Raw genomic sequence first — 27,145 nt, 5'->3', positions numbered from 1 at the left:
CAGAGATGCATACAAAGCTCTCCCTCGCCCTCCATTTGGCAAATCTGACCATAATTCTATCTTCCAAATTCCTGCTTACAGCAAAAAGTAAAGCAGGAAGCACCAGTAACTAGATCGATTAAAAAAGTGGTCAGATGAAGCAGAAGCTAAGCTACAGGACTGTTTTGCTAGCAAAGACTGGAATATGTTCCAGGATTCCTCCGATGGCATTGAGGAGTACACCACATCTGTCATTGGCTTCATCAATAAGTGCATCGATGAAGTCATCCCCACAGTGACCGTACGTACATACCCCAACTAGAAACAATGGATTATGGGGACATCCGCACTGAGCTAAAGGCTAGAGCTGCCGCTTTCAAGGAGCGGGACTCTAACCCGGAAGCTTATAAGAAATCCCGCTATGCCCTCCGACGAACCATCAAACAGGCAAAGTGTCAATACAGAACTAAGATCGAGTCGTACTACACCGGCTCTGACACTCGTCGGGTGTGACAGGGCCTGCAAACCATTACAGACTACAAAGGGTAGCACAGCCGAGAGCTGCCCAGTGACACAAACCTACCGGATGAGCCAAACTACATCTATACCCGCTTCGAGGCAAATGACACTGAAACCTGCATGAGGGCACCAGCTGTACCGGAAGACTGTGTGATCGCGCTCTCCGTAGCCGATGTGAGTAAGACCTTTAGACAGGTCAACGTTCACAAGGCCGCAAGGCCAGGCGGATTACCAGGACTTGTACTGCGAGCATGCGCTGACCAACTAGCAAGTGTCTTCACTGACATTTTCAGCCTCTCCCTGTCGGGGTCTGTAATACCAACATGTTTTAAGCAGACCACCATAGTGCCTCTGCCCAAGAGCACGAAGGTAACCTGCCTAAATGACTACCGACCTGTAGCACTCAAGTCTGTAGCCATGAAGTGCTTTGAAAGGCTGGTCATGGCTCACATCAACACCATCATCCCGGAAACCCTAGACCCACTCCAATTTGCATACCGCCCCAACAGATGATGCAGTCTCTATTGCACTCCACATTGCCCTTTCCCACCTGGACAAAAGGAACACCTATGTGAGAATGCTATTCACAGCTCAGCGTTCAACACCATAGTGCCCTCAAAGCTCATCACTAAGCTAAGGACCCTGGGACTAAACATCTCCCTCTGCATCTGGACTTCCTGACAGGCCGCCCCCAGGTGGTAGGGGTAGGTAACAACACATCCGCCACGCTGATTCTCAACACAGGGGCCCCTCAGGGGTGCTTGCTCAGTCCCCTCCTGTACTCCCTGTTCACTCATGACTGCACGGCCAGGCACGACTCCAACACCATTAAATTTGCCGATGACACAACAGTGGTAGGCCTGATCACCATCAACAACGAGACAGCCTGTAGGGAGGAGATCAGAGAACTGGCAGTGTGGTGCCAGGACAACAACCTCTCCCTCAATGTGATCAAGACAAAGGAGATGATTGTGGACTACAGAAAAAAGAGGACTGAGCACACCCCCATTCTCATCGACAGTCATAAAGAGGGCACGACAAAGCCTATTCCCCCTCAGGAGACTGAAAAGATTTGGCATGGGTCCTCAGATCCTCAAAAGGTTCTACAGCTACACCATGAAGAGCATCTGGTCGCATCACTGCCTGGTATGGCAACTGCTCGGCCTCCGACCGCAAAGCACTACAGAGGGTAGTGCGAACCGCCCAGTACATCACTGGGGCCAAGCTTCCTGCCATCCAGGACCTCTATACCAGGCAGTGTCAGATGAAAGCCCTCCAGACTCCAGCCATCCTAGTCATAGACTGTTTTCTCTGCTACCACACGGCAAGTGGTACCAGAGCACCAAGTCTAGGTCCAAAAGGCTTCTAAACAGCTTCTAAGCCATAAGACTCCTGAACATCTAGGCAAATGGCTACCCAGACTATTCACATTGCCCCCCTCTCCACACCACTGCCACTCTCTGTTGTCATCTATGTATAGTCACTTTAATTAACACTACCTACATGTACATACTACCTAAACTAACCGGTGCCCCTCTCACATTGACTCTGTACCGACACCCCCCTGTATATATTGTTATTTTTTACTGCTCCTCTTTAATTACTTGTTACATTTCTCTCTTATTGTTCTCCATATTTTTTTTTAATGAACTGTTGTTTAGGGGCTCGTAAGTAAGCATTTCACTGTAAGGTCTACACCTGTTGTATTCGGCGCATGTGACTAATAAAATTTGATTTGATTTATATGTATATCTTGAGCCCAAGAGACATTTCTGTTTCTAATTAATTCTGCTAAGTTATCAGAAAACCAGGGATGGTCCCTTCCACTGAATCTAAATTTCTTCACAGGGGCATGCTGATCACAAATGGACAAAAATGTAATATAAAAATGTTCCCAGGCAGTGTCAACATTGGGAATCAGATCATGTAAACGCTTGCTTATCAAACTGTCTAAAATGTCTTTAAAATGTAACAGGGTCATTTTTGTGTTTCTAACACAAGCTTTGCACAGTGATCACTGACATTACAGAATATCTCAGTCCATGTGTATTTGTGAGGGGTATTCGTTAGAAGAATATCCAATAGCGTTGGTTTGTTAGGTGCTCTGGGATTTGATCTTGTAGGTGCATTAATTAATTGTTCAAGATTCAGAGAGTCACACAGTTCTTTAAAAGAGTCCGATACAGATGTAAGCATGCCCCACTTCAAATCTCAGAAAACGAATGAATTCAGAGTCCTTTAGAGCCATTGCTGGGCAATTTGATTGAAAAAGTAAAATATTAATAAAAACACATCAAATGTACGTATAAAAGTAAAAACAGGAAGACGCGACATCAATAGAAATAGATTGGATCAAAGGTGCAGTGTGCAAGTGGGAGGTTTACCTCTGGAGTCTACATTTACATCTACCTCCATATTCAGTTAAAGTCATTTACAAGGAAAACATAGTAAAAGCTAATAGGCTATATAGCCATCATTCATCTTCTAAAACCCCATGGTAACTGTCTGTTAGAGGTTTTGTTATGTTATTTTTCTTTATGTTCGGTGGAGACAGCACAGGAGAGGAGAGGGTTGGACAGATTTAAATATGATTGTACCAGATGGATGTTTGAAATTTGCAGCTAATGCTCATTCTATTCCTCTCCTCCTCTTTTCTCTCTCTCTCACTCGTCCTCTTTCTCACCCTCTTTCCCTCTCTCTTCCTCTTTCCGTCTCTTTCTCTTCTCCTCTTTTCCTCTCTCCTCTCTCTCTCCTCCTCTTTCCCATTCTCTCTCTCTCTCCTTCTCCCTTCTGATAGCTTTTACAGTCGTGCGTTTGAGAAGATGTTCCAGCAGTGTTTGGAGCTGCCATCCCAGTCTCGTCACTCCATCTCCTTCCCTCTGCTCTGTACCCACTTCATGAGCTGCACCCATGAGCTCTGTCCTGAGGAGGTGAGTGTCCCATTGAGATATGATGTTACCACTGTGTCACAAAACATCACAGTAAGCATCACTGAGGTCTGGCGGGTCACTCTGCGATAGTCATTTATTAAGAAATGTATTTTCAACATAACTCATATTCAATTGATCAGGTCACCCTTGCAAAATATGTTTTTAAGGGTTTTTCCTACTTAAATAAATGAATACATAAAATACATGTAATGGCCCCTGACACGTAGGGATGTATAATACCTTATGTATAATACATGTAATGGCCCCTGACACGTAGGGATGTATAATACATGTAATGGCCCCTGACACGTAGGGATGTATAATACATGTAATGGCCCCTGACACGTAGGGATGTATAATACCTTATGTATAATACATGTAATGTAAAGATGAATGTTTTTGTATGTTCTTTAGATGTCTTTCCAAGAATTGGAATCTTAAGTAAAATATATTGGTGCAGTAGCAGCCTATTCCATTTGGACTCATCTCTCTCATTAGTTTTGTAGCTCTTAGGGGGACTGCTAGTCTCAGAGAAACAGGCCATTTCACAGGATGTCTCACACAGACTGGAAAAGTCTCCTTCAGCTCCGTCTCAGTGCTGCTAAGGCCCATATGTGCATCCCAAATGACACGCTATTCCCTATTAGTGCACTACTTTTGGCCACAACTTTTGCCTGGTCAAATGTAGCGCACTAATAAGGAATAGTGTGCCATTTGGGACACAGCCTCTGTCTCCTTCCGCAACAGCAGGATGGAGTCATACGGAGAATCAGGAAAGTAACTGCAAATTTTCTGGGGTTGTGGAATGTTGTGTAACGAAGCGTCCAGCGCTGTGGTCCATGTACCCGGATGTGTACTGAGAAGTAGAGGGCTGAAAAGCATGATTTATTAAATCTGTAGTTGAACCATACACTGGTGCAGCTACTAGCTACTCCCAGAGGGATGTGGAAGCCCTCCGCTCACACAGCCTCCACAACAGATTTCTGTTTCCCTCTCTGCTGAAATACGCCAGGCCCATTCATGTTTGTTCCTGCCAAACATGGAGCCCAATATCCATTTAGTTTGGTAAATAAGGCATATTTTCGCTCCTAATTGGTTGACAAACAGTACCAAAAGAAGTGGCACAATGGGCGTTCTCATGTGGCCGAGCAGAGTGGTCAAAGGAGGGCCTTTTGCTTAGGAGCTGTCTGAGTGCACTTAGAGAAATAAAATAGATTTATTGAGCCATAGGCTTGGATTTCACAAAACTCCCTCTCTCAGCGTGTTTTCAAAATGTTCCTCTTCCTATGTCCACTCCTCATAGCTTTGGGCAGCTGCAAACTTTATTTATGTTGGAAAAGCATTAAATGTTTCCAAGAATATTTCCATCTTGCACGGAACATTTTACAGTGGTTTGTATTAACAGTAAAAGGTCTGTTTCCCAAATGGCACCCTATTCTATTTTTGACCAGGGCTTATCAGAGATGTGAGTCTGACTCGAGTCACAAATTTGATGACTTAAAACTCGGCTTGATAGAAAATAAAATATCTTGAGACATGACTTGGACTTCGAGCCGCAAGACTCGGGACTCGACTTTGACTTGAGACTGATTACTTAAAATGATCTGGGCAGGTTTTGTTACGCCTTGTCACTCATTTTGTGGCACAGAGTCTCCGTGGATTGCTCTACACGCAGCCAGAGACAGTATCGCAATTGCAAAAAAACTGATTGGCTAGTGAAACGCACACTTTCTGCCCTCTGATTCAACCAGCAAACTGTCAATCAACACAGGTCGGCTGAGCTAGCACAGTGAGAAGGTTTTGGGGGATTGAGTGTGAAACTGAATGGGAAAAGTATATATTTTCCATACATATTTTAATAGGCTACATACATACTGTTTGTATTGTATATTTATATTTTTGCTTATTCGATCTAGTCACCTAACGTTAGCCTACGGCATTGGACCAAATTCTTGTTTCAAAAACTTCTAATCTGTGCTTCAGAACCAAAAAGTTGTGCTTCTTAACTGTTGACCAGTCACCAGCATTGGCGCACAAAGGCAGACGCACATATTCAGATTAGTGACCAGAAAGCGCTTGTTTGATATTCTCCAGTTCTGCCTGGCAAAAAGAGAGTAGCATACCTACATTAATATTATCCATATAAATCTGCTACGGACACATCTTTGCCACAACAAGCTGGTGATTTCATTGATCATTTTCAAATTTCAGATAGGCCTAGTTTGGGTGGTTTATAATTGTATACCTCAGTTCTGGCTATATGTCTAAAGATTGCTGTAACATCGCACTACCTTCAATAGTTACGGGATGAAGATGTTACATTCTGGAGAATGAATGACGATGTTTGTGAGTAAGAAAAAGGCTACAGACAGATCATGCAACCTCCGCTGCATACAGTTATGATCCTGCCTGCTCTGACCTCCAGAGAAGTGACAGTGACATAATAGCCCTAGTTGATAGTGACTGCTAACATGAATGACTTTCAGCTCCAAATGTAAAACGCAGTTTATTTCTGTATCTTGTGTTTTGAAAATGCATCACCGTTTATGGCTGTAATGACAGGCTACATTTGCGGAGTGATTGTGTTCGCCCTGTGCGCGTGTGCACGAGGGGTCGCAAGCTTTGATCCAATCCTTTTTGGGCTTCGCAGGTCAAAATGTTTGAAAACTGCTGAGTGAACAGATTGCTGATTTGCTGTACAGCTATAGGAGATCGGGTGCAGCACAAATGTCAAATTGTAGGGAGAGATGATTGACAAATTAATATCAAATCATACAATAATATCAAATAAAATTGTCTCATGCCTATTTAAATAAAGGTAAAATAAAATATGGGGGCTCTGAAAATCAAGTGATTTGGTCATCAAGAATATGAACTGTTTACGTTGCAAGCTCACCAGCAATGGGGCATCAAGCAACACTTACTAACAGAGGCCTACTGGTATTTTGCTATGTGAAAATGTACTTGTGAAGCTTGTGTTTGGAATTGGTTGTTAATGTATTATTACATAATCAATGTGTTGTAGACTAAATAAAGGTCTGTCTAGTAGCCTCCATAAATAGACAGATTTGTTTTTGTTGAACAAGTCGTTGCCTGTATACATTTTTTTGTGTGACTTGACTCAACTTGACTTGCTCTTAGACTGCACGACCTGGACTTGACTCCAGACTTGACTCCAGACTTGACTCCAGACTCGACTCCAGACTCGACTCCAGACTCGACTCCAGACTCGACTCCAGACTCGACTCCAGACTCGACTCCAGACTTGGACCTTGTGACTCAAATAATAGTAACTTGGTTCCCACCTCTGGGCCTCATACATCTCAAATGGCTCCCTATTCCCTACATAGTTCCCTGGCCAAAAGTAGTGCACTACATAAGGAATAGGATGCCATTTGGGACGCAACCAAGGTCACAGAACTTCAGCGAAAGGCATCTGATTAGATTTGTTTTATTCTTTTGGCAGCTAAACGTAATTTTACATCCGATTTTATTTATTTTGAAAAATCCTCAGCATTTTAACCTTTTTAGGCCATAATCATTTCAACAAAAATGAAAGTGCAACAATTATTAGAAAGAAAGCTATTCCATGTGAAATCTTCTCAGAAAATGTTGAGTGACTAGATAATAATTGAAGTATGTTGTGTAAGGAGCACACACACACAGTATTAATATAGAGTCTGCCGGTTAGCAATGGCCTGAGGGAGAAATAAGACCTGTCACTCACAGCTTTAAATTTCAACCTTTGTTCATGTCTTCCATGCCTGGGGGAACAAATAACTCCCCCACCCTCTATGGCTTTCAAAAAGACCAAACTGAATGGTTTAAAGAGCAAACTGCCATGGGATTCATTTAAGATACTCTTTGAAGAGGTAGGGTTTCAGATGTTTTTGGAAGATGGGCAGGGAATCGGCTGTTCTAGCTTCAGGGGGAAGATGGTTCCACCATTGGCAGGGTTTTTTCTGCATTAAAAAAAGTATTGGGCCTAAGCGCTTTTTCTGCCGCCTATGTCCAACAGTAAATGTAGTCTCGCTCAACACTCCCACTTTTCCCACTGCATCTCATATATAGGTTCTGAGGCAAAAGAAGACTATTCCCGCTCTTTTATTAAGAGAAAATAGCCCTTAGGTTACCGTTCAAAAGACATGACCCATAATACTGGCACTACTTTTTTTTCTTTCTATCATGCATTGGTGGGCTGCATTTTACATTCATGAAGCATATCGCGGGCTGTTTTAAAACGTAGCTACTTGCGGACCGGACTGTTAACCATTGGTTTAGGCTACACCTTGTTCAGTTAGCTAGCTATAGCTAACAACCTGGGGGCGCGTTCAGCAGGACGCAACGTTTAAAACGTTCAGATAGAAATATGCTATGTAGAATAAACCTTCCTCTGACATGCTGAGTAAGGAATAACGTTGGCTCTAGTCATGGTATTTCTATCTTCAACATTCGAGAACATCTTTCAACTGTATGTAGCCTATATGCAAACATTTGGTGGAAAAGAAAGGGAAAGGGAGAGCAAACAATTGATTGACTAAATTCCCTCTCGCCACTACACTATCTGACTGGGTAAATTTATTTTGAGTTCATGTGGACCTAGAGACTCAGACTTGAGCACTTGGACCAGGACTCGAGCATGGGGACTCAAGACTTTTACTTTAGTGACTCAACTACATCATTGGATGAAACAGTCATTAGCTCCCGTTATACTTTTAGGCATCAATGTGGCTGCGGCGTCTGTGAAATGATGATGATAACAATGTCAATGACGGGATGAATGATGGAGGTGCAACCCATACTACTTCGCCAATACTTTACACCACCATCTGGTGATTGTGCCTGCCTCTCTCTCTCTCCTCTGTCCCTCTGTCTGTGCTTGCGTGTGTCTGTTTGTTTTGTATGTAATGTGTAATATCAATGTAGGCTGAAATAGGCATTTACATGTCCAGATAATTCTCATATATTCTAATGCAGTGCCATGAAAAGTATTTGCCCTCTTTCTGATTTTCTCTGTTTTTGATACCGAATGTTATCAGATCTTCAACCAACGGTCAAGCATGGTGGTGGTAGTGTGATGGTTTGTGGATGCTTTGCTGCCTCCGGACCTGGACAACTTGCCTTAATAGAAGGAACAATGAATTCTGCTCTGTATCAGAGAATTCTACAGGAGAATGTCAGGTCATCCGTCTGTGAGTTGAAGTTGAGGCGCAGCTGGGTCATGCAGCAAGACAATGATCCAAAACACACAGTCTACATGAATATGGTTAAAAAAGCAACACATTTGAAGTTTTGGAATAGCCTAGTCCAGACCTAATCCCAATTGAGATGTTGTGGCTGGACTTGAAACAAGCATTTCATGCTTGAAAACTCACAAATGTCACTGAGTTAAAGCAAGAGTGGGCCAAAATTCCTCCACAGCGATGTGAGAGACTGATCAACAACTACAGGAAGCATTTGGTATCATTCATTGCAGCTAAAGGTGCCACAATTAGTTATTGAGTGTAAGCGGGCAATTACTTATTCACACAGGGGAATTGGGTGTTGCACAACTTTTTTTAATAAATAAAATAACTCTTTTTTTGTTATCTAAACTCTGGTTCCCTTTATCTAATATTAGGTTTTGGTTGATCTGTTAATGTTCAATATCAAAAATAGAGAAAATCAGAAAAGGGGGAAATACTTTTTCACAGCACTGTATATGTTTATCATATTTCTGCTGTTGGGAAGAGAATATGATGTTATGCAGAAAAATATGTTGGTAGGACAAGGCTATGGTGTACTGTGTGTTTGTGCACATGGAAGTCGGTGATTTTGTTTACTATAGGTTGATGAGACAATACAAATATGATGTGACTAAAATGAAAGGGCATTTAGTTTACTAAAATTGCCTGCTGCTTTTGTCATTTTGGCAATAACTAGACTGTCACATTTTTTTCATTTGAATAATAATTAAGACTTAATTATATTTTTGTCAAAATGACTAAGTCTCGGCTAAATCCAAAATGAACACTGGACTGAGCTGACCCGTAGGGGTGGGACGTCCAAGAGACCAGAGGTGGCAGAACAGAGTGCTTGGGTTGGGGTGTAGGGTTTCAGTTCAGCATAGCCTGAAGATAGGGAGGGTCGGTTACCCTTGCTGCTCCATAGGCAAGCACTATGGTCCTGTAGTGGATGTGAGCCCCGACTGGAAGCCAGCGGCGTGTGTGGAGCAGCGGTGTGACATTGGAGAACTTGGGAAGGTTGAACACCAAGTGGGCTGCTGCATTCTGGATAAGTTGCAGGGGTTTGGTGGCACAAGCAGGGAGCCCAGCCAATAGAGAGTTGCAGTAGTCTAGACTGGAGATGACCAGAGCCTGGATTAGGATCTTTCCAGCTTCCTGTGTGAGGAAGGGTCGTACTCTATTATTATAATCAACTGAGTATACAAAACATTAGGAACATCTGCTGTTTCCATGACATTGGCTGACCATGTGAATCCAGGTGAAAGCTATGATCCCTTATTGATGTCACTTGTTAAATCCACTTCAATAAGTATAGATGAAGGAGAGGAGACAGGTTAAAGAAGGATTTTTAAGCATTGAGACAATTGAGACATGGATTGTGTATGTGTACCATTTGACAAAATATTGAAGTGCCTTTTTGAATGGTGTATGGTAATTGGGGCCAGGTGCACCGGTTTGTGTCAAGAACTGCAACGCTGCTGGGTTTTTCACGCTCAACATGATTCACCACCCAAAGGACATCCAGCCAACTTGACACAACTGTGGGAAGTTTTGAGGTCAACATGTAATGAAGTTTTTCGACACCTAATAGAGTCCATGTCCCGACGATTTGTGGCTGTCCCGAAGGAAAAAGTGGGTGCCACTCAATATAAGGAAGGTGTTCTTATTGTTTTGTACACTCAGTGTAATATATGCTATTTAGAAGACTTTTATCCAAAGCGACTTAGTCATGCATGCATTTTTATGTATGGGAGGTCCCGGGAATCAAACCCACTATCTTGGCATTGCAAGCGCCATGCTCTACCAACTGAGCAACAGGGGACCTCTGGATGTTGTAGACTAGAGCATGAACCTGCAGGAGCGAGTCACTGCTTTGATGTTTGCAGAGAATGACAGCATGTTGTCGATGGTCATGCCAAGGTTCTTTGCACTCTGGGAGGGGGACACAGTTGTCCACCGTGATGGAGAGGTCTTAGAGCGTGCAGGTCTTATCTGGGAGGAAGAGCCGTCTTGTCGATTGGTCGAGCTTCAGGTGATGGGCCGACATCCAAGCTGAGATGTATCTCTGCGTGCCGGGCAGACATGTCGCCACCTAGGAGTGTCATCCGCATAGCAATGATAGGAGAGATCATGTGAGGATTTGATAGAGCCGAGTGACTTTGTGTTGACAAAAGAGGAGAGGACCTAGAACTGAGCCACTGGGACACCAGTATTGAGAGCATGTGATGCAGACTCCTCTCCATGTCACCTGGTATGAGCAACCTGCCTGGTAGGACTCAATGCAAAAGTGTGCAGAGCCTGAAACACCCAGCCTTGAGAGTGGAGAGGACAATCTCAATCTAATGGTTGGCAGTGATCAAGGCAGTGGATATATATCTAGGAGGATGAGAATAGAGGAGAGAGGGTTAGCTTTGGCAGAGCGGAGAGCGTCCGTGACACAGAGGAGAGAGTTCTCAGTTAAGTGAGCCGTCTTGAAGCCCGACTGGTTAGGGTCAAGAAGATCGTTCTGAGAGCGATAACGAGAGAGTTGGTCATAGAAAGTGTGGTGGAAATTCAACACCAGGGACACCTAAAGTCGAGCTTAAATTAATCACTCTTTTATGAGCAAGCTTACAACAGGTTACAAAAAAACTCTGCACACCGTGCAGGTCTATCAGAAGCTCCCTTGGGGCAGTCCCAGCAGTTTTCTTATATACAGCTATACTGTACACAGACAAGTTATATTTGCATGCTTAATGAATCATTACCGGTGGTTCACACATGTTGCTGACCAATACCTCATGAGGATTTCTCTCTCCAAGTTGAGACCTTGAAACTGAGATACTTTGGTTGTTCCCATAGCAACATTCTGGGAGTCCTGCCAAGTTGCATATCAGTGATAGTGAGGATTCCTCCATACACAATCAGTCAGTCACCTGCATGAACCTAGCTAATTGGTTATTAGAAAAGTAGCATTGATTTGGGGAAAGGGAAAGGGGGATACCTAGTCAGTTGTACAACTGAATGCATTCAAATGAAATATGTCTTCCGCATTTAACCCAACCCCTCTGAATCAGAGAGGTGCGGGGGGCTGCCATAATCGACATCCACGTCTTCGGCGCCCAGGGAACAGTGGGTTAACTGCCTTGCTCAGGGGCAGAACGGCAGATTTTTACCTTGTCAGCTCGGGGATTCGATCTAGCAACCTTTCAGTTACTGGCCCAATGCTCTAAGCACTGATTTGATACACAAACATAACATTTCACTCACAAAAGCACGCTCAGGGTTTTGGAAAGAGAGGAAAGAAGGGGTACTGGTCTATAGCTTTTGACATTAGAGGGGTCAAGAGTTGGTTTCTTGAGGAGGGGAGCAACATTGGCCATCTTGATGAGGAATGGGAGAAGGTCTCCAGAGATGGTCTGGAGAAGGGCATGGGGTCGAGCGAGCAGGTTGTCAGGCGGCTGGACATCACTAGTTGCAGGATTTAATACGGAGAGAGAGGGGAGAAGGAGGTCAAGGTGTAAGGTAGTTCTGTAATAGTGGGACCAGTGGACTCCGTAGGCTGAGTGAATGAGGAGTGGATATTGTCGACCTTCTTTTCAAAGTGGTTGGCAAAGTAATCAGTGAGGAAGGAGGAGGTGGAGGATTAAGGAGGGAAGAGAAGGTGGAAAACAGTTTCCTGGGGTTAAAGGCAGAAGCTTGAAATGTAAAGTGATAGAAAGCAGCTTTAGCACGTACACAGAGGAAGAGAAGGTAGAGAGGAGGGAGTGGAAGCATGGTAGGTCCTCCGAAAGTTTAGTTTTCCTCTGTTTCCGCTCAGCTGCCCTATTCTGTTTGGCCAGAGTTGTTTGTGGAGACTGTGTGACCAGTTTTAGAGCGTTGCGGTGTGTGCTGTTCAGTCAGTGTGTACTGTTAAGGGTTGGCTACCTATGAATGACAGGTTCACTCAGACCTCTCTACCTACCTAGAACTTTTTGCTATTCACAAACCGCTAGTCTGGTCCTAGATCTGTTTGGCATTGACAAATACTGAAGGAGTTAGATCTGGGACCAGGCTAACAAACAGCCGTTCACCTAACCATCCACTAGCCAATCTCCTATAGTGCAAACTGCTTTACCCTGGATAACATTTTCTTCCCCTTTTCCCTCCTTCCTACAGAGGCATCACATAGGCGACCGTAGCTTGTCCCTGTGCAACATGTTTCTAGATGAGATGGCTAAACAGGCCCGCAACCTCATCACAGACATCTGCACCGAGCAATGCACGCTCAGCGACCAGGTGAGGTTCTGTTGTCATGGTGATTAATCACAGTGCACGCTCAGCGACCAGGTGAGGTTCTGTTGTCATGGTGATTAATCACAGTGCACGCTCAGCGACCAGGTGAGGTTCTGTTGTCATGGTGATTAATCACAGTCCACGTTCAGCGACCAGGTGTGGTTCTGTTGTCATGGTGATTAATCACAGTCCACACTAAGCGACCAGAGGGCTATATTACGATACAAGCTTGATCTACTCAGGATTTTCTAAAGCTAGCCAGCTTCACTTAGCTTCTCTTTCCAGATCAGGCTTCAGCCACACTACAATGGTGGATATTGCTCGTCCGCCTGCCGCTAACTCGAGCAGGCTTGTAACTGCTCGTGCATGTCGCACGTGGCTAGTCGAAGGCTGAACTCTTATTTTATACAATGCTGAAACATCAGTCTATGGGTGAGTCAGTGCAACATTTTTAATTTGTGCCAAAATTTAAATGAAAGACGAGTCGTCTTGCAAATTCAGCAGGCTATGGTGTGAAATAGGCTTGTTGAAGTGTCCTCTTTATTTTATTACGCATCGTTAAGGCCGTCTTTATTTTATTACGCATCGTTAAGGCCGTCTTTATTTTATTACGCATCGTTAAGGCCGTCTTTATTTTATTACGCATCGTTAAGGCCGTCGTTATTTTATTACGCATCGTTAAGGCCGTCTTTATTTTATTACGTATCGTTAAGGCCGTCTTTATTTTATTACGTATCGTTAAGGCCGTCTTTATTTTATTACGTATCGTTAAGGCCGTCTTTATTTTATTACGTATCGTTAAGGCCGTCTTTATTTTATTACGTATCGTTAAGGCCGTCTTTATTTTATTACGTATCGTTAAGGCCGTCGTTATTTTATTACGTATCGTTAAGGCCGTCGTTATTTTATTACGCATCGTTAAGGCCGTCTTTATTTTATTACGCATCGTTAAGGCCGTCTTTATTTTATTACGCATCGTTAAGGCCGTCGTTATTTTATTACGCATCGTTAAGGCCGTCGTTATTTTATTACGTATCGTTAAGGCCGTCTTTATTTTATTACGTATCGTTAAGGCCGTCTTTATTTTATTACGTATCGTTAAGGCCGTCTTTATTTTATTACGTATCGTTAAGGCCGTCGTTATTTTATTACGTATCGTTAAGGCCGTCGTTATTTTATTACGTATCGTTAAGGCCGTCGTTATTTTATTACGCATCGTTAAGGCCGTCGTTATTTTATTACGCATCGTTAAGGCCGTCTTTATTTTATTACGCATCGTTAAGGCCGTCGTTATTTTATTACGCATCGTTAAGGCCGTCGTTATTTTATTACGTATCGTTAAGGCCGTCTTTATTTTATTACGTATCGTTAAAGCCGTCTTTATTTTATTACGTATCGTTAAGGCCGTCTTTGTCTTTGCTTATTAATGTACAAGCACCTTTTTCCCCACTCCTGTGGTTAAAATAATTTCATTAGGCCAAAGTCCTACACAAGTTTTACTGTGCGTGAAGTTTCAAATGCATTCTGTCATTACGAAATGTGTAATGTATTTTAACATATTTTTTTTTTACTGTTTGGTAGGAGTGGTCTGGGTCTGCTCTCGTGTCATTCCTAGCTATCTCATTTATTATAATTACTGAGAAGGGCCTGTCTCCCAGACACAGGTTAAGCCTCGTCATTTAGGCCTAATCTGAGTCTGGAAAACAGGCCCGTAAGGTACATTGAGTTCATGCCTTGTTATCTGTGTGTTGGAACTATTGTATGTTAGTATGTTGGACCTATTTACTAGCCATTTAAGTTTGTCAACTGATGACTGACTCAATGTAGGTCTTAAGTCAGATACTTTTCAAAATTCTATTTCTGTCATGTACAGGTAAATAGGCTTGGGCGGTATCCAGATTTTCATATTGCTATACCATCCTTCTCGCATCCTGGGATTTACTGTATTACCGGATAACACACAAGGGTGCGCTAAAAACACAAGAAAAGCCCATTGGGCCGCTATTACCAGAATGCTAACAGAATTAGCACGAACTAATAGCAAAAATCATATAGAAGCTGTTAGCTAAATGCTAACGTTTGAAACCAAACCAGCTAATTGCAAAGACCGGCAAATCCAGCTCATAAAGTTATAAAAGCATAGCCTGTTGTTACTGAATCCCATTTTCAGTGAGGATGGACATTTTACAAGTGAAAGTGGACAGGAGAAATTGTGCAAATGGAGAAAGTTGTGATTCATGCTTTACTGAAAGAAGAGCAGCGTGTGTACATGGCGCAGATGGGAGAAGGAGGAGGGGAAAAAACACTAGTAGGAAACACAGGGAAAAAATGGCGTCTGTACAGAACGCATCCAGATCACTTTGACTTCTGGCAGAAAGCCATTAAGATATCTGATGGCAAACATTTAGTAGTGAATTGTATCCAAGTGTAATAAGTTCATCAGCTCATGTGCGCCGCACAGCAGAGACTCTGATAGATATAGAACACTATGGGTTCACCAGCTCCTGCTGTCTCCTGTTGTGCTATTTACTAACAAACACCCGACTGGATCAACTGTTCTAGGGAACTATGGTAAGCTTCATCATTTAAAATAATGTGGTAAAATGAAGAATGCAATCTGCTTTATCTCCTAACGTATTGCACAAGTTGACTGCAGGTAATAACTTAATTAGCTACAAATGTTCACATTTATTGAAAAACTTCAAAAAAATCTTTTGTATACCGCCCAAGCCTAGTAAATAGAATACCATATAGCCTACATTGTGCATGTCCCAACTAAGTGCCTTGGAAACATAATTTGTCACTTCATTCCTTATTGGTCTGTGAGTGTTAAAGGGGGTTTCCTGTCCCTGCTGTGCTCCTGTTGCAGCTGCTGCCAAAACATTGTGCCAAAACCATCAGTCAGGCGGTGAACAAGAAGTCAAAGAAGCAGACGGGGAAGAAAGGAGAACCTGAGAGAGAGAAGCCTGGAGTAGAGAGCATGAGGAAGAACAGGCTGCTGGTCACCAAGTAAGTAGTGTACACTCTGTAGGGTCTCTAAGTAAGGTTAGGGACTCTTTCCCAATGTGTCTATGCTCGATTTGGAGGACTCAAGAAAAGATGAAATGGAGACATTTACATTTGTGTCACTTTTTTCCAGCGTGACTTACAGGAGCAATTACGGTTAAGTGACTTGCTCAAGGGCACATCGACAGATTTTTCACCAAGTCTGATCGGGTATTCGAACCAGCGACCTTTTGTTACTGGCCCAACGCTCTTAACCACTAGGCTACCTGTTCCCCTACCCCCTCTCCATGACCACCTATCCACTTTCAGATATTTTCAACAGCGCACTGTTATTGGATGGTTTTGTAAGTCATGGTCTGTGTGTGTCCCAAAAGGCACCCTATTCTCTACAAAATTCACTACTTTTGACCAGAGCCCTGTGGACAACGGTCAAAAGTAATGCACTACATAGGGAATAGGATGCCATTTGGGATGCAGACATGGTTTTGCAACCTCATCTTCCACTGTGTGTTAAAAATACCATGCTAAGATTTACTGCCATCACTTGCCCTCCCTGCTCTGGGTATTCCACTTGAATTTGGTCCAAACTCTACTACTATACTCCTAATTCTCAGCGTCCAGTAAGCTGCATAGAAACAGACCATGACCAGGGCTAGGATAATATAGATTCAGGTCTGGGCTAAAAAAGTGATGTGTAAAAACAACATTAACTGTGGTGCTGGAGGAACTTAATCCATCTGCTCTGTCACAGATTTCCCCTTTTAATCTGAACGAAATGAGGTTTTAATGTCTGCCTAACTGTCTGTGTTCCTAGCCTGGATAAGCTTCACACAGCGCTATCCGAGCTGTGTTTCTCCATCAATTATGTACCCAACATGGTGATATGGGAACACACCTTCACTCCCAGGGAGTACCTCACCTCACACCTGGAGATCCGCTTCACCAAGTGAGTACACACACATGCTTGCACACACACACGCATATGTATGGTCGCACATGTGCATGAACACACACACACACAAACTTAGGGAATCCAAACACCAATCCTCACAGGAGGCTATGAGTGAATTCCTGCAGATAGTCTGATGGCTTCCCACTGTCGTGTCTTTGGCTATGCCGGATTAAGTGATATGACATGCTATTCTATAAAATAATTTATCCGTAATTAATATTACCTGGTGGAGCTAATCATGTAAATGTAATTAACTAGAGAGTCGGGGCACCACGAAATAATATTTATAGAGCTATTATCTTCCAAATAAACTCTTAAAGACCTAGTAATATTTTACATCAATAGCAGTCAATATTAATCGTCACCTGAATTCAGTCTCATCTGAAAGTTGTAAATTATTGGTTATCTTCACGAACCCTGGCTAACAAGTTGAATCAGCAATACAAAATTAGGTTTCATTATTTATTTACTAAATACCTAACTAATCACACAGATTTACATATACAAAGAATGAATTATACCTTGATTACAAATTACGTCATAAAGGAAAACGTCCCTAGCGGGCGGAACAGATATGACAGCTGGTTACACAAAAGAAAAGGGCTGGGTTTGAGTGAAAGAGCGGGAAGACTGAGGGACAAAGGAAGAATCTGTGCTATCGTAAATACAGTATCTTATGCATTCTAAATTACCACCCATTGTGTGATAGACGGGATACTCTGTCTGTTCCTTCCTAACCCTCGTTTCCAGCTGCTGTTGCTAACTCAACGGCTAGGAGGTATCACTTCTGTAGTGAATAAGAGTTCAAAGTTCATACCATTCGCAATCAAAGCTCACGCTGATGTTGGCTTCGTTCTGTAGTTATTATCTGAACCATTCTGACATCGGACCATCGTCCTCACATCCTCGGAGCAGGAGGTTACATTTTCGTCAAGGGCTTATATAGTGGAGGGAGACAAGGGGTGTGTTTCATAGTTTACAACCTGTGTATCTTCACGTGGGCGGGCCACTGAGTCGGGCCTAATTCACTCATGAAAACCCAATTCTCACATTTTAGAAGCTAAAATCACATTTCATCCCATCACGAATAATTTCATATTCAAACATTTAAATTGAACAACAATTCCATGTGAATCCGATAACTCTGATGTGTAGGCTTTACACTGTAGAGTTTGTCATCTTATCATTGATGAGAATGTCTCAGATGACAACCGAACTTACATCATATTCATTAAGTACCACTGCATATGTTCAATTGGTCGGATTACCAGAATATAGTTAATTTCCCCCACCTTCTGGTGTTCCCAGAATCTCAATGTTAACCAAGGGGTTTTCAAATGTAACATCAGTAGGGTAGAGAGAGGAAAAAGGGGGGGAAGAGGTATTTATAACTGTCATAAACCAGGCCAACATCATGACACCACTGTGTTGTAACGTTAGCTGGTCAGTTATGAAATCTGTCTCTCCTCCCCAAACACCAATCCATTGACTATCTCATGCAAAAGGAAGGATGCTTAGTTTGTTGTTATAAATCAAGGAACATTGTCATCCATTTGTTAATTTTAATTAAAATCCCTAGACAGAGTTTAACAAAAAACCTCTCCAGGGTTTATGATGTTATATGTGATTTATTAGTCCAACAGACAAACGTTTTTTGGGGTCAGAATGATTTTTGACATGCATCCAGAATGGGGCCTGACCGGTCCAATGAAATAAACATTGTGCTGGAGAGTAACAGGTATTTTCCACTGTGGGAGTTGGGGTTGTGACGTTGGTGCTTTGGCTGGTGTGTGTGTGTGTGTGTGTGAGAGGGGAGGGTGCGTTGGCTGGCCCCTCTCCACAGTGCCGTGAACCCCTCCACTGTCCAGGCTTCCCACAGAGGAGAGGGCTCACACACATACCCAATTACCGCCACTTACCACTCCGCCCTGCTCCTCCAGATCAGCGCAGGATAAAAGTTTTACTGCTCTTAGGTTCCCAGTTCCCAGCACACTTCAGACAGAAGGGAAAAGTGGCTAGTTATTTACAAAATGTTCCTAATGCTCGGTCAGGGTGTGAAAAGGCGTTTTACCACTTGTTGCGCCATAGTTTTTTAACCTTGCCATGTTGGATCAGATCTGCCCACTCCACACCAAGTTATCTACGTAGAAATACGGAAAGGTTAGGCATTAGGGAAAACAATACAGCCATTGTTGAACGTTGTTGAAGAGTCGCCCAAACTCCCTGGAGTCCATGTAACTACCAGTAACAGGGATAATCTGCTGTTGTAAATAGGACTTTATAAGTACATTTGATTGATTGATCCCTATTATTCCAATCTTAACTGTTGGATCTGCCAGTCAAATATCAAATTCCTGGACATGATGAATTCCCTCTCTGCATCCCTGTCAATGAAATATAAAGAATTCTTCATCATGCCTTTGATTGATTGACTGATCGATCCTGTTTTGTTCCTTCTCTAGGTCTATCGTGGGGATGACCATGTATAACCAGGCGACCCAGGAGATAGCCAAACCATCTGAGCTGCTGACCAGTGTCAGGGCTTACATGACTGTACTCCAGAGCATAGAGAACTATGTTCAGATAGATATCACCAGGGTGTTCAATAACGTGCTGCTGCAGCAGACACAACATCTGGACAGTCACGGAGAACCAACCATCACTAGCCTCTACACCAACTGGTGAGCCCTTAACCCTAACCCCTTAACCCTCCTAACTCCTTACCCTCCATAACTCCTTACCCTCCATAACTCCTTACCCCCCATAACTCCTTACCCCCATAACTCCTTACCCTCCTTACCCTCCATAACTCCTTACCCTCCATAACTCCTTACCCTCCATAACTCCTTACCCTCCATAACTCCTTACCCCCCATAACTCCTTACCCCCATAACTCCTTACCCTCCTTACCCTCCATAACTCCTTACCCTCCATAACTCCTTACCCTCCATAACTCCTTACCCTCCATAACTCCTTACCCTCCATAACTCCTTACCCTCCATAACTCCTTACCCTCCATAACTCCTTACCCTCCATAACTCCTTACCCTCCATAACTCCTCACCCCCCCCAAAACTCTTTAACCCCCTGAACTCTTTGACCCCCCCCCTTAACTCCTTAACCCCAGAACTCTTTAACCCCCTTAACCCAAACCCACCATCACCAGCCTCTACACCAACTGGCACAAGCAATACAAATGTCCTCTTTCTGCCTGTCTATGAATAACAGATTTAGGCCTTGATTCAAACTAATGCAAATAAATGTCCTGTGCACTGCGATTGAGTTTGAAAGGGTTTTCTGCTTGAGCCAACATCCTCAGTGAACCATCAATCAATCAAATTTATTTATGAAGCCCTTTTTACATCAGCTGATGTCACAAAGTGCTGTACAGAAACCCAACCTAAAACCCGAAACATCAAGTAATGCAGGCGTAGAAGTACAGTGGCTAGGAAAGACCTAGGAAAAAAACAGGCTATGAGGGGTGGACAGTCCTCTTCTGGCTGTGCCGGGTGGAGATTATAACAGAACATGGCCAAGATATTCAAATGTTCATAGATGACCAGCAGGGTCAAATAATAATAATCACAGTGGTTGTCAAGGGTTCAACAGGTCAGCACCTCAGGACTAAATGTCAGTTGGCTTTTCATAGCCGATCATTCAGAGTATCTCTACCGCTCCTGCTGTCTCTAGAGAGTTTAAAACAGCAGGTCTGGGACAGGTAGTACGTCCGGTGAACAGGTCAGGGTTCCATAACCGCAGGCGGAACAGTTGAAACTGGAGCAGCAGCACGACCAGGTGGACTGGGGACAGCAAGGAGTCATCAGGCCAGGTAGTCCTGAGGCATGGTCCTAGGGCTCAGGTCCTCAGAGAGAGAGAGAAAGAAAGAAAAAGAGAGAGAAAGATAGCGAGAATTAGAGAGAGCATACTTAAATTCACACAGGACACCGGATAAGAATGGAGATATACTCCAAGAATATAACAGCCTGACCCTAGCCCCCCGACACAAACTATTGCAGCATAAATACTGGTGGCTGAGACAGGAGGGGTCAGGAGACACTGTGGCCCCGTGTGACGATACCTCCGGACAGTGCCAAACAGGCAGGATATAACCCCACCCACTTTGCCAAAGCAAAGCTCCCACACCACTAGAGGGATATCTCCAACCGCCAATGTACCATCCTGAGACAAGGCTGAGTATAGCCCACGAAGATCTCCCCCACGGCATAACCCAAGGGGGGGCGCCAACCCTGACAGGAAGATCACGTCAGTGACTCAACCCACTCAAGTGACGCACCCCTCCTAGGGATGGCATGAAAGAGCACCAGTAAGCCAGTGACTCTGCCCCTGTAATAGGGTTTGAGGCAGAGAATCCCAGTGGAAAGAGGGGAACCGGCCAGGCAGAGACAGCAAGGGCGGTTCGTTGCTCCAGTGCCTTTCCGTTCACCTTCACACTCCTGGGCCAGACTACACTCAATCATAGGACCTACTGAAGAGATGAGTTTTCAATAAAGACTTAAAGGTCGAGACCGAGTCTGCATCTCTCACATGGGTAGGCAGACCATTCCATAAAAATGTAGCTCTATAGGAGAAAGCCTTGCCTCCAGTTGTTTGCTTAGAAATTCTAGGGACAATAAGGAGGCCTGCGTCTTGTGAGTGTAGCGTACGTGTAGGTATGTACGGCAGGACCAAATCGGAGAGATGTTTAGGAGCAAGGCCATGTAATGCTTTGTAGGTTAGCAGTAAAACCTTGAAATCAAATTTTATTTGTCACATACACATGGTTAGCAGATGTTAATGCGAGTGTAGCGAAATGCTTGTGCTTCTAGTTCCGACTATGCAGTATTAACCAACGAGTAATCTAACCTAACAATTGCACAACAGCTACCTTATATACACACACAAGTGTAAAGGGATGAAGAATATGTACATAAAGATATATGAATGATATATGAATGAGTGATGGTACAGAACGGCATAGGCAAGATGCAGTAGATGGTATCGAGTACAGTATATACATATGAGATGAGTAATGTAGGGTATGTAAACATTATATTAAGTGGCATTGTTTAAAGTGGCTAATGATACATTTTTTACATGTATGGCAGTAGCCACTCAGTGTTAGTGGTGGCTGTTTAACAGTCTGATGGCCTTGAGATAGAAGCGGTTTTTCAGTCTCTCGGTCCCTGCTTTGATGCACCTGTACTGACCTCGCCTTCTGGATGATAGCGGGGTGAACAGGCAGTGGCTCGGGTGGTTGTTGTCCTTGATGATCTTTATGGCCTTCCTGTGACATCGGGTGGTGTAGGTGTCCTGGAGGCCAGGTAGTTTGCCCCCAGTGATGCGTTGTGCAGACCTCACTACCCTCTGGAGAGCCTTACGGTTGTGGGCGGAGCAGTTGCCGTACCAGGCGGGGATACAGCCCGACAGGATGCTCTCGATTGTGCATCTGTAAAAGTTTGTGAGTGCTTTTGGTGACAAGCCGAATTTCTTCAGCCTCCTGCGCCTTCTTCACAACGCTATCTGTGTGGGTGGACCAATTCAGTTTGTCCGTGATGTGTATGCCGAGGAACTTAAAACTTTCTACCCTCTCCACTACTGTCCCATCGATGTGGATGGGGGGTGGTGCTCCCTCTGCTGTTTCCTGAAGTCCACGATCATCTGTTTTGTTGAGTGTGAGGTTATTTTCCTGATGACACCCTCTGAGGGCCCTCACCTCCTCCTTGTAGGCCGTCTCATCGTTGTTGGTAATCAAGCCTACCACTGTAGTGTCATCTGCAAACTTGATGATTGAGTTGGAGGCGTGCATGGCCACGCAGTCATGGGTGAACAGGGAGTACAGGAGAGGGCTCAGAACGCACCCTTGTTGGCCCCCAGTGCTGAGGATCAGCATGGTGGAGATGTTGTAACCTACCCTCACCACCTGGGGGTGGCCCGTCAGGAAGTCCAGTACCCAGTTGCACAGGGTGGGGTCGAGACCCAGGGTCTCGAGCTTGATGACGGGTTTGGAGGGTACTATGATGTTAAATACTGAGCTGTAGTCGATGAACAGCATTCTCACATAGGTATTCCTCTTGTCCAGATGGGTTAGGGCAGTGTGGTTGCGATTTTGTCGTCTGTGAACCTATTGGGTCGGTAAGCAAATTGGAGTGGGTCTAGGGTGTCAGGTAGGGTGGAGGTGATATGGTCCTTGACTAGTCTCTCAAAGCACTTCATGATGACGGAAGTGAGTGCTACGGGGTGGTAGTCGTTTAGCTCAGTTACCTTAGCTTTCTTGGGAACAGGAACAATGGTGGCCCTCTTGAAGCATGTGGGAACAGCAGACTGGGATAAGTATTGATTGAAATCAGCTCTTGCCTTAACAGGACAACAGTGTAGAGAGGCTAGCACTGGAGTAATATGATCAAATATTTTGGTTCTAGTCAAGATTTTAGCAGCCATATTTAGCACTAACTGAAGTTCCTTTATAGCTTTATCTTGGTAGGCTGAAAATAGAGCATTGCAATAGTCTAACCTAGAAGTGACAAAAGCAAGTTTATCATTTTTGCAATGTTACGTAGATGGAAAAAAACTGTCCTTGAAACAGTCTTGATATGTTCGTCCAAAGAGAGATCAGGGTCCAGAGTAACGCAGAGGTCCTTCACAGTTTTATTTAGAAGACTGTACCACAATTGTCAGATTCAACAGAAGATCTCTTTGTTTCTTGGGACCTAGAACTAGCATCTATGTTTTTTGTCCGAGTTTAAAAGTAGAACATTTGCCGCCATCCACTTCCTTATGTCTGAAACACAGGCTTCCAGGGAGGGCAATTTTGGAGTTTCACCATGTTTCATCGAAATGTACAGATGTGTGTCTTCCGCATAGCATTGAAAGTTAACATTATGTTTCCGAATGACATCCCCTATAGGTAAAATATATAGTGAAAACAATAGTGGTCCTAAAACGGAGCCTTGAGGAACACCGAAATGTACAGTTGTTTGTCAGAGGACAAACCATCCACAGAGAAACTTCTATCTTTCCGACAGATAAGATCTAAACCAGGCCAGAACTTGTCCGTGTAGATTTGGGTTTCCAATCTCTCCAAAATACACATTACTTCCGGCGCCGACAGAGATGGCCACCTCGCTTCGCGTTCCTAGGAAACTATACAGTTTTTTGTTTTTTTACGTGTTATTTCTTACATTAGTACCCCAGGTCATCTTAGGTTTCATTACATACAGTCGAGAAGACCTACTGAATATAAGATCAGCGTCAACTCACCATCAGTACGACCAAGAATATGTTTTTCGCGACGCGGATCCTGTGTTCTGCCTTTCAACCAGGACAACGGAGTGGATCCCATGCAGCGACCCAAAAAAACGACTCCGAAAAAGAGGGAAACGAGGCGGTCTTCTGGTCAGACTCCGGAGACGGGCACACCGTGCACCACTCCCTAGCATTCTTCTTGCCAATGTCCAGTCTCTTGACAACAAGGTTGATGAAATCCGAGCAAGGGTAGCATTCCAGAGGGACATCAGAGACTGTAACGTTCTTTGCTTCACGGAAACATGGCTCACTGGAGAGACGCTATCCGAGGCGGTGCAGCCAACGGGTTTCTCCACGCATCGCGCCGACAGAAACAAACATCTTTCTGGTAAGAGGGGCGGGGGCGTATGCCTTATGGCTAACGTGACATAGTGTGATGAAAGAAACATACAGGAACTCAAATCCTTCTGTTCACCTGATTTAGAATTCCTCACAATCAAATGTAGACCGCATTATCTACCAAGAGAATTCTCCTCGATTATAATCACAGCTGTATATATCCCCCCCCCAAGCAGACACATCGATGGCTCTGAACAAACTTTATTTAACTCTTTGCAAACTGGAAACCATTTATCCGGAGGCTGCATTCATTGTAGCTGGGGATTTTAACAAGGCTAATCTGAAAACAAGACTCCCTAAATTTTATCAGCATATCGATTGCAAAACCAGGGGTGGAAAGACCTTGGATCATTGTTACTCTAACTTCCGTGACGCATATAAGGCCCTGCCCCGCCCCCCTTTCGGAAAAGCTGACCACGACTCCATTTTGTTGATCCCTGCCTACAGACAGAAACTAAAACAAGAGGCTCCCACGCTGTGGTCTGTCCAACGCTGGTCCGACCAAGCTGACTCCACACTCCAAGACTGCTTCCATCACGTGGACTGGGATATGTTTCGTATTGCGTCAGATAACAGTATTGACGAATACGCTGATTCGGTGTGCGAGTTCATTAGAACGTGCGTTGAAGATGTCGTTCCCATAGCAACGATTAAAACATTCCCTAACCAGAAACCGTGGATAGATGGCAGCATTCGCGTGAAACTGAAAGCGCGAACCACTGCTTTTAATCAGGGCAAGGTGTCTGGTAACATGACCGAATACAAACAGTGCAGCTATTCCCTCCGCAAGGCTATCAAACAAGCTAAGCGTCAGTACAGAGACAAAGTAGAATCTCAATTCAACGGCTCAGACACAAGAGGCATGTGGCAGGGTCTACAGTCAATCACGGACTACAGGAAGAAATCCAGCCCAGTCACGGACCAGGATGTCTTGCTCCCAGGCAGACTAAATAACTTTTTTGCCCGCTTTGAGGACAATACTGTGCCACTGACACGGCCTGCAACGAAAACATCCGGTCTCTCCTTCACTGCAGCCGAGTTGAGTAAGACAATTAAACGTGTTAACCCTCGCAAGGCTGCAGGCCCAGACGGCATCCCCAGCCGCGCCCTCAGAGCATGCGCAGACCAGCTGGCCGGTGTGTTTACGGACATATTCAATCAATCCCTATACCAGTCTGCTGTTTCCACATGCTTCAAGAGGGCCACCATTGTTCCTGTTCCCAAGAAAGCTAAGGTAACTGAGCTAAATGACTACCGCCCCGTAGCACTCACTCCCGTCATCATGAAGTGCTTTGAGAGACTAGTCAAGGACCATATCACCTCCACCCTACCTGACACCCTAGACCCACTCCAATTTGCTTACCGCCCAAATAGGTCCACAGACGATGCAATCTCAACCACACTGCACACTGCCCTAACCCATCTGGACAAGAGGAATACCTATGTGAGAATGCTGTTCATTGACTACAGCTCGGCATTCAACACCATAGTACCCTCCAAGCTCGTCATCAAGCTCGAGACCCTGTGCAACTGGGTACTGGACTTCCTGACGGGCCGTGAGGGTAGGCAACAACATCTCCTCCCCGCTGATCCTCAACACTGGGGCCCCACAAGGGTGCGTTCTGAGCCCTCTCCTGTACTCCCTGTTCACCCACGACTGTGTGGCCACGCACGCCTCCAACTCAATCATCAAGTTTGCGGACGACACAACAGTGGTAGGCTTGATTACCAACAACGACGAGACGGCCTACGTCAACAAAACTAAGGAGATGATTGTGGACTTCAGGAAACAGCAGAGGGAACACCCCCCTATCCACATCGATGGAACAGTAGTGGAGAGGGTAGCAAGTTTTAAGTTCCTCGGCATACACATCACAGACAAACTGAATTGGTCCACTCACACAGACAGCATCGTGAAGAAGGCGCAACAGCGCCTCTTCAACCTCAGGAGGCTGAAGAAATTCGGCTTGTCACCAAAAGCACTCACAAACTTCTACAGATGCACAATCGAGAGCATCCTGGCGGGCTGTATCACCGCCTGGTACGGCAACTGCTCCGCCCTCAACCGTAAGGCTCTCCAGAGGGTAGTGAGGTCTGCACAACGCATCACCGGGGGCAAACTACCTGCCCTCCAGGACACCTACACCACCCGATGTTAAAGGAAGGCCATAAAGATCATCAAGGACATCAACCACCCGAGCTACTGCCTGTTCACCCCGCTATCATCCAGAAGGCGAGGTCAGTACAGGTGCATCAAAGCTGGGACCGAGAGACTGAAAAACAGCTTCTATCTCAAGGCCATCAGACTGTTAAACAGCCACCACTAACATTGAGTGGCTGCTGCCAACACACTGACACTGACTCAACTCCAGCCACTTTAATAATGGGAATTGATGGGAAATGATGTAAATATATCACTAGCCACTTTAAACAATGCTTCCTTATATAATGTTACTTACCCTACATTATTCATCTCATATGCATACGTATATACTGTACTCTATATCATCGACTGTGTCCTTATGTAATACATGTATCACTAGCCACTTTAACTATGCCACTTTGTTTACATACTCATCTCATATGTATATACTGTACTCGATACCATCTACTGTATCTTGCCTATGCTGCTCTGTACCA

At 44.3% G+C, this 27,145-nt stretch overlaps 1 protein-coding gene across 7 annotated transcripts in view; it reads left to right on the top strand.

Moving 5' to 3' along the window:
• The window catches only part of LOC109871039 (nck-associated protein 1), a 71,656-nt gene that overhangs the window by 28,959 nt on the left and 15,552 nt on the right, over window positions 1-27,145 (top strand). For all 7 annotated transcript variants that reach the window (XM_020461812.2, XM_020461810.2, XM_020461809.2 and 4 more), the window contains 5 exons: window positions 3,296-3,428; window positions 12,791-12,910; window positions 15,777-15,916; window positions 16,728-16,859; window positions 19,328-19,546. In XM_020461812.2, coding sequence (XP_020317401.1) covers window positions 3,296-3,428; window positions 12,791-12,910; window positions 15,777-15,916; window positions 16,728-16,859; window positions 19,328-19,546 — 744 coding nt within the window. The remainder of the gene's footprint in view (window positions 1-3,295; window positions 3,429-12,790; window positions 12,911-15,776; window positions 15,917-16,727; window positions 16,860-19,327; window positions 19,547-27,145) is intronic.

Source organism: Oncorhynchus kisutch, linkage group LG26 (genome assembly GCF_002021735.2).
Source record: "Oncorhynchus kisutch isolate 150728-3 linkage group LG26, Okis_V2, whole genome shotgun sequence".
Classification (NCBI taxonomy): Eukaryota; Metazoa; Chordata; class Actinopteri; order Salmoniformes; family Salmonidae; genus Oncorhynchus; species Oncorhynchus kisutch.
Note: the sequence above shows the minus strand (reverse complement) of the source record. Positions and strands in the feature narration are given on the sequence as shown.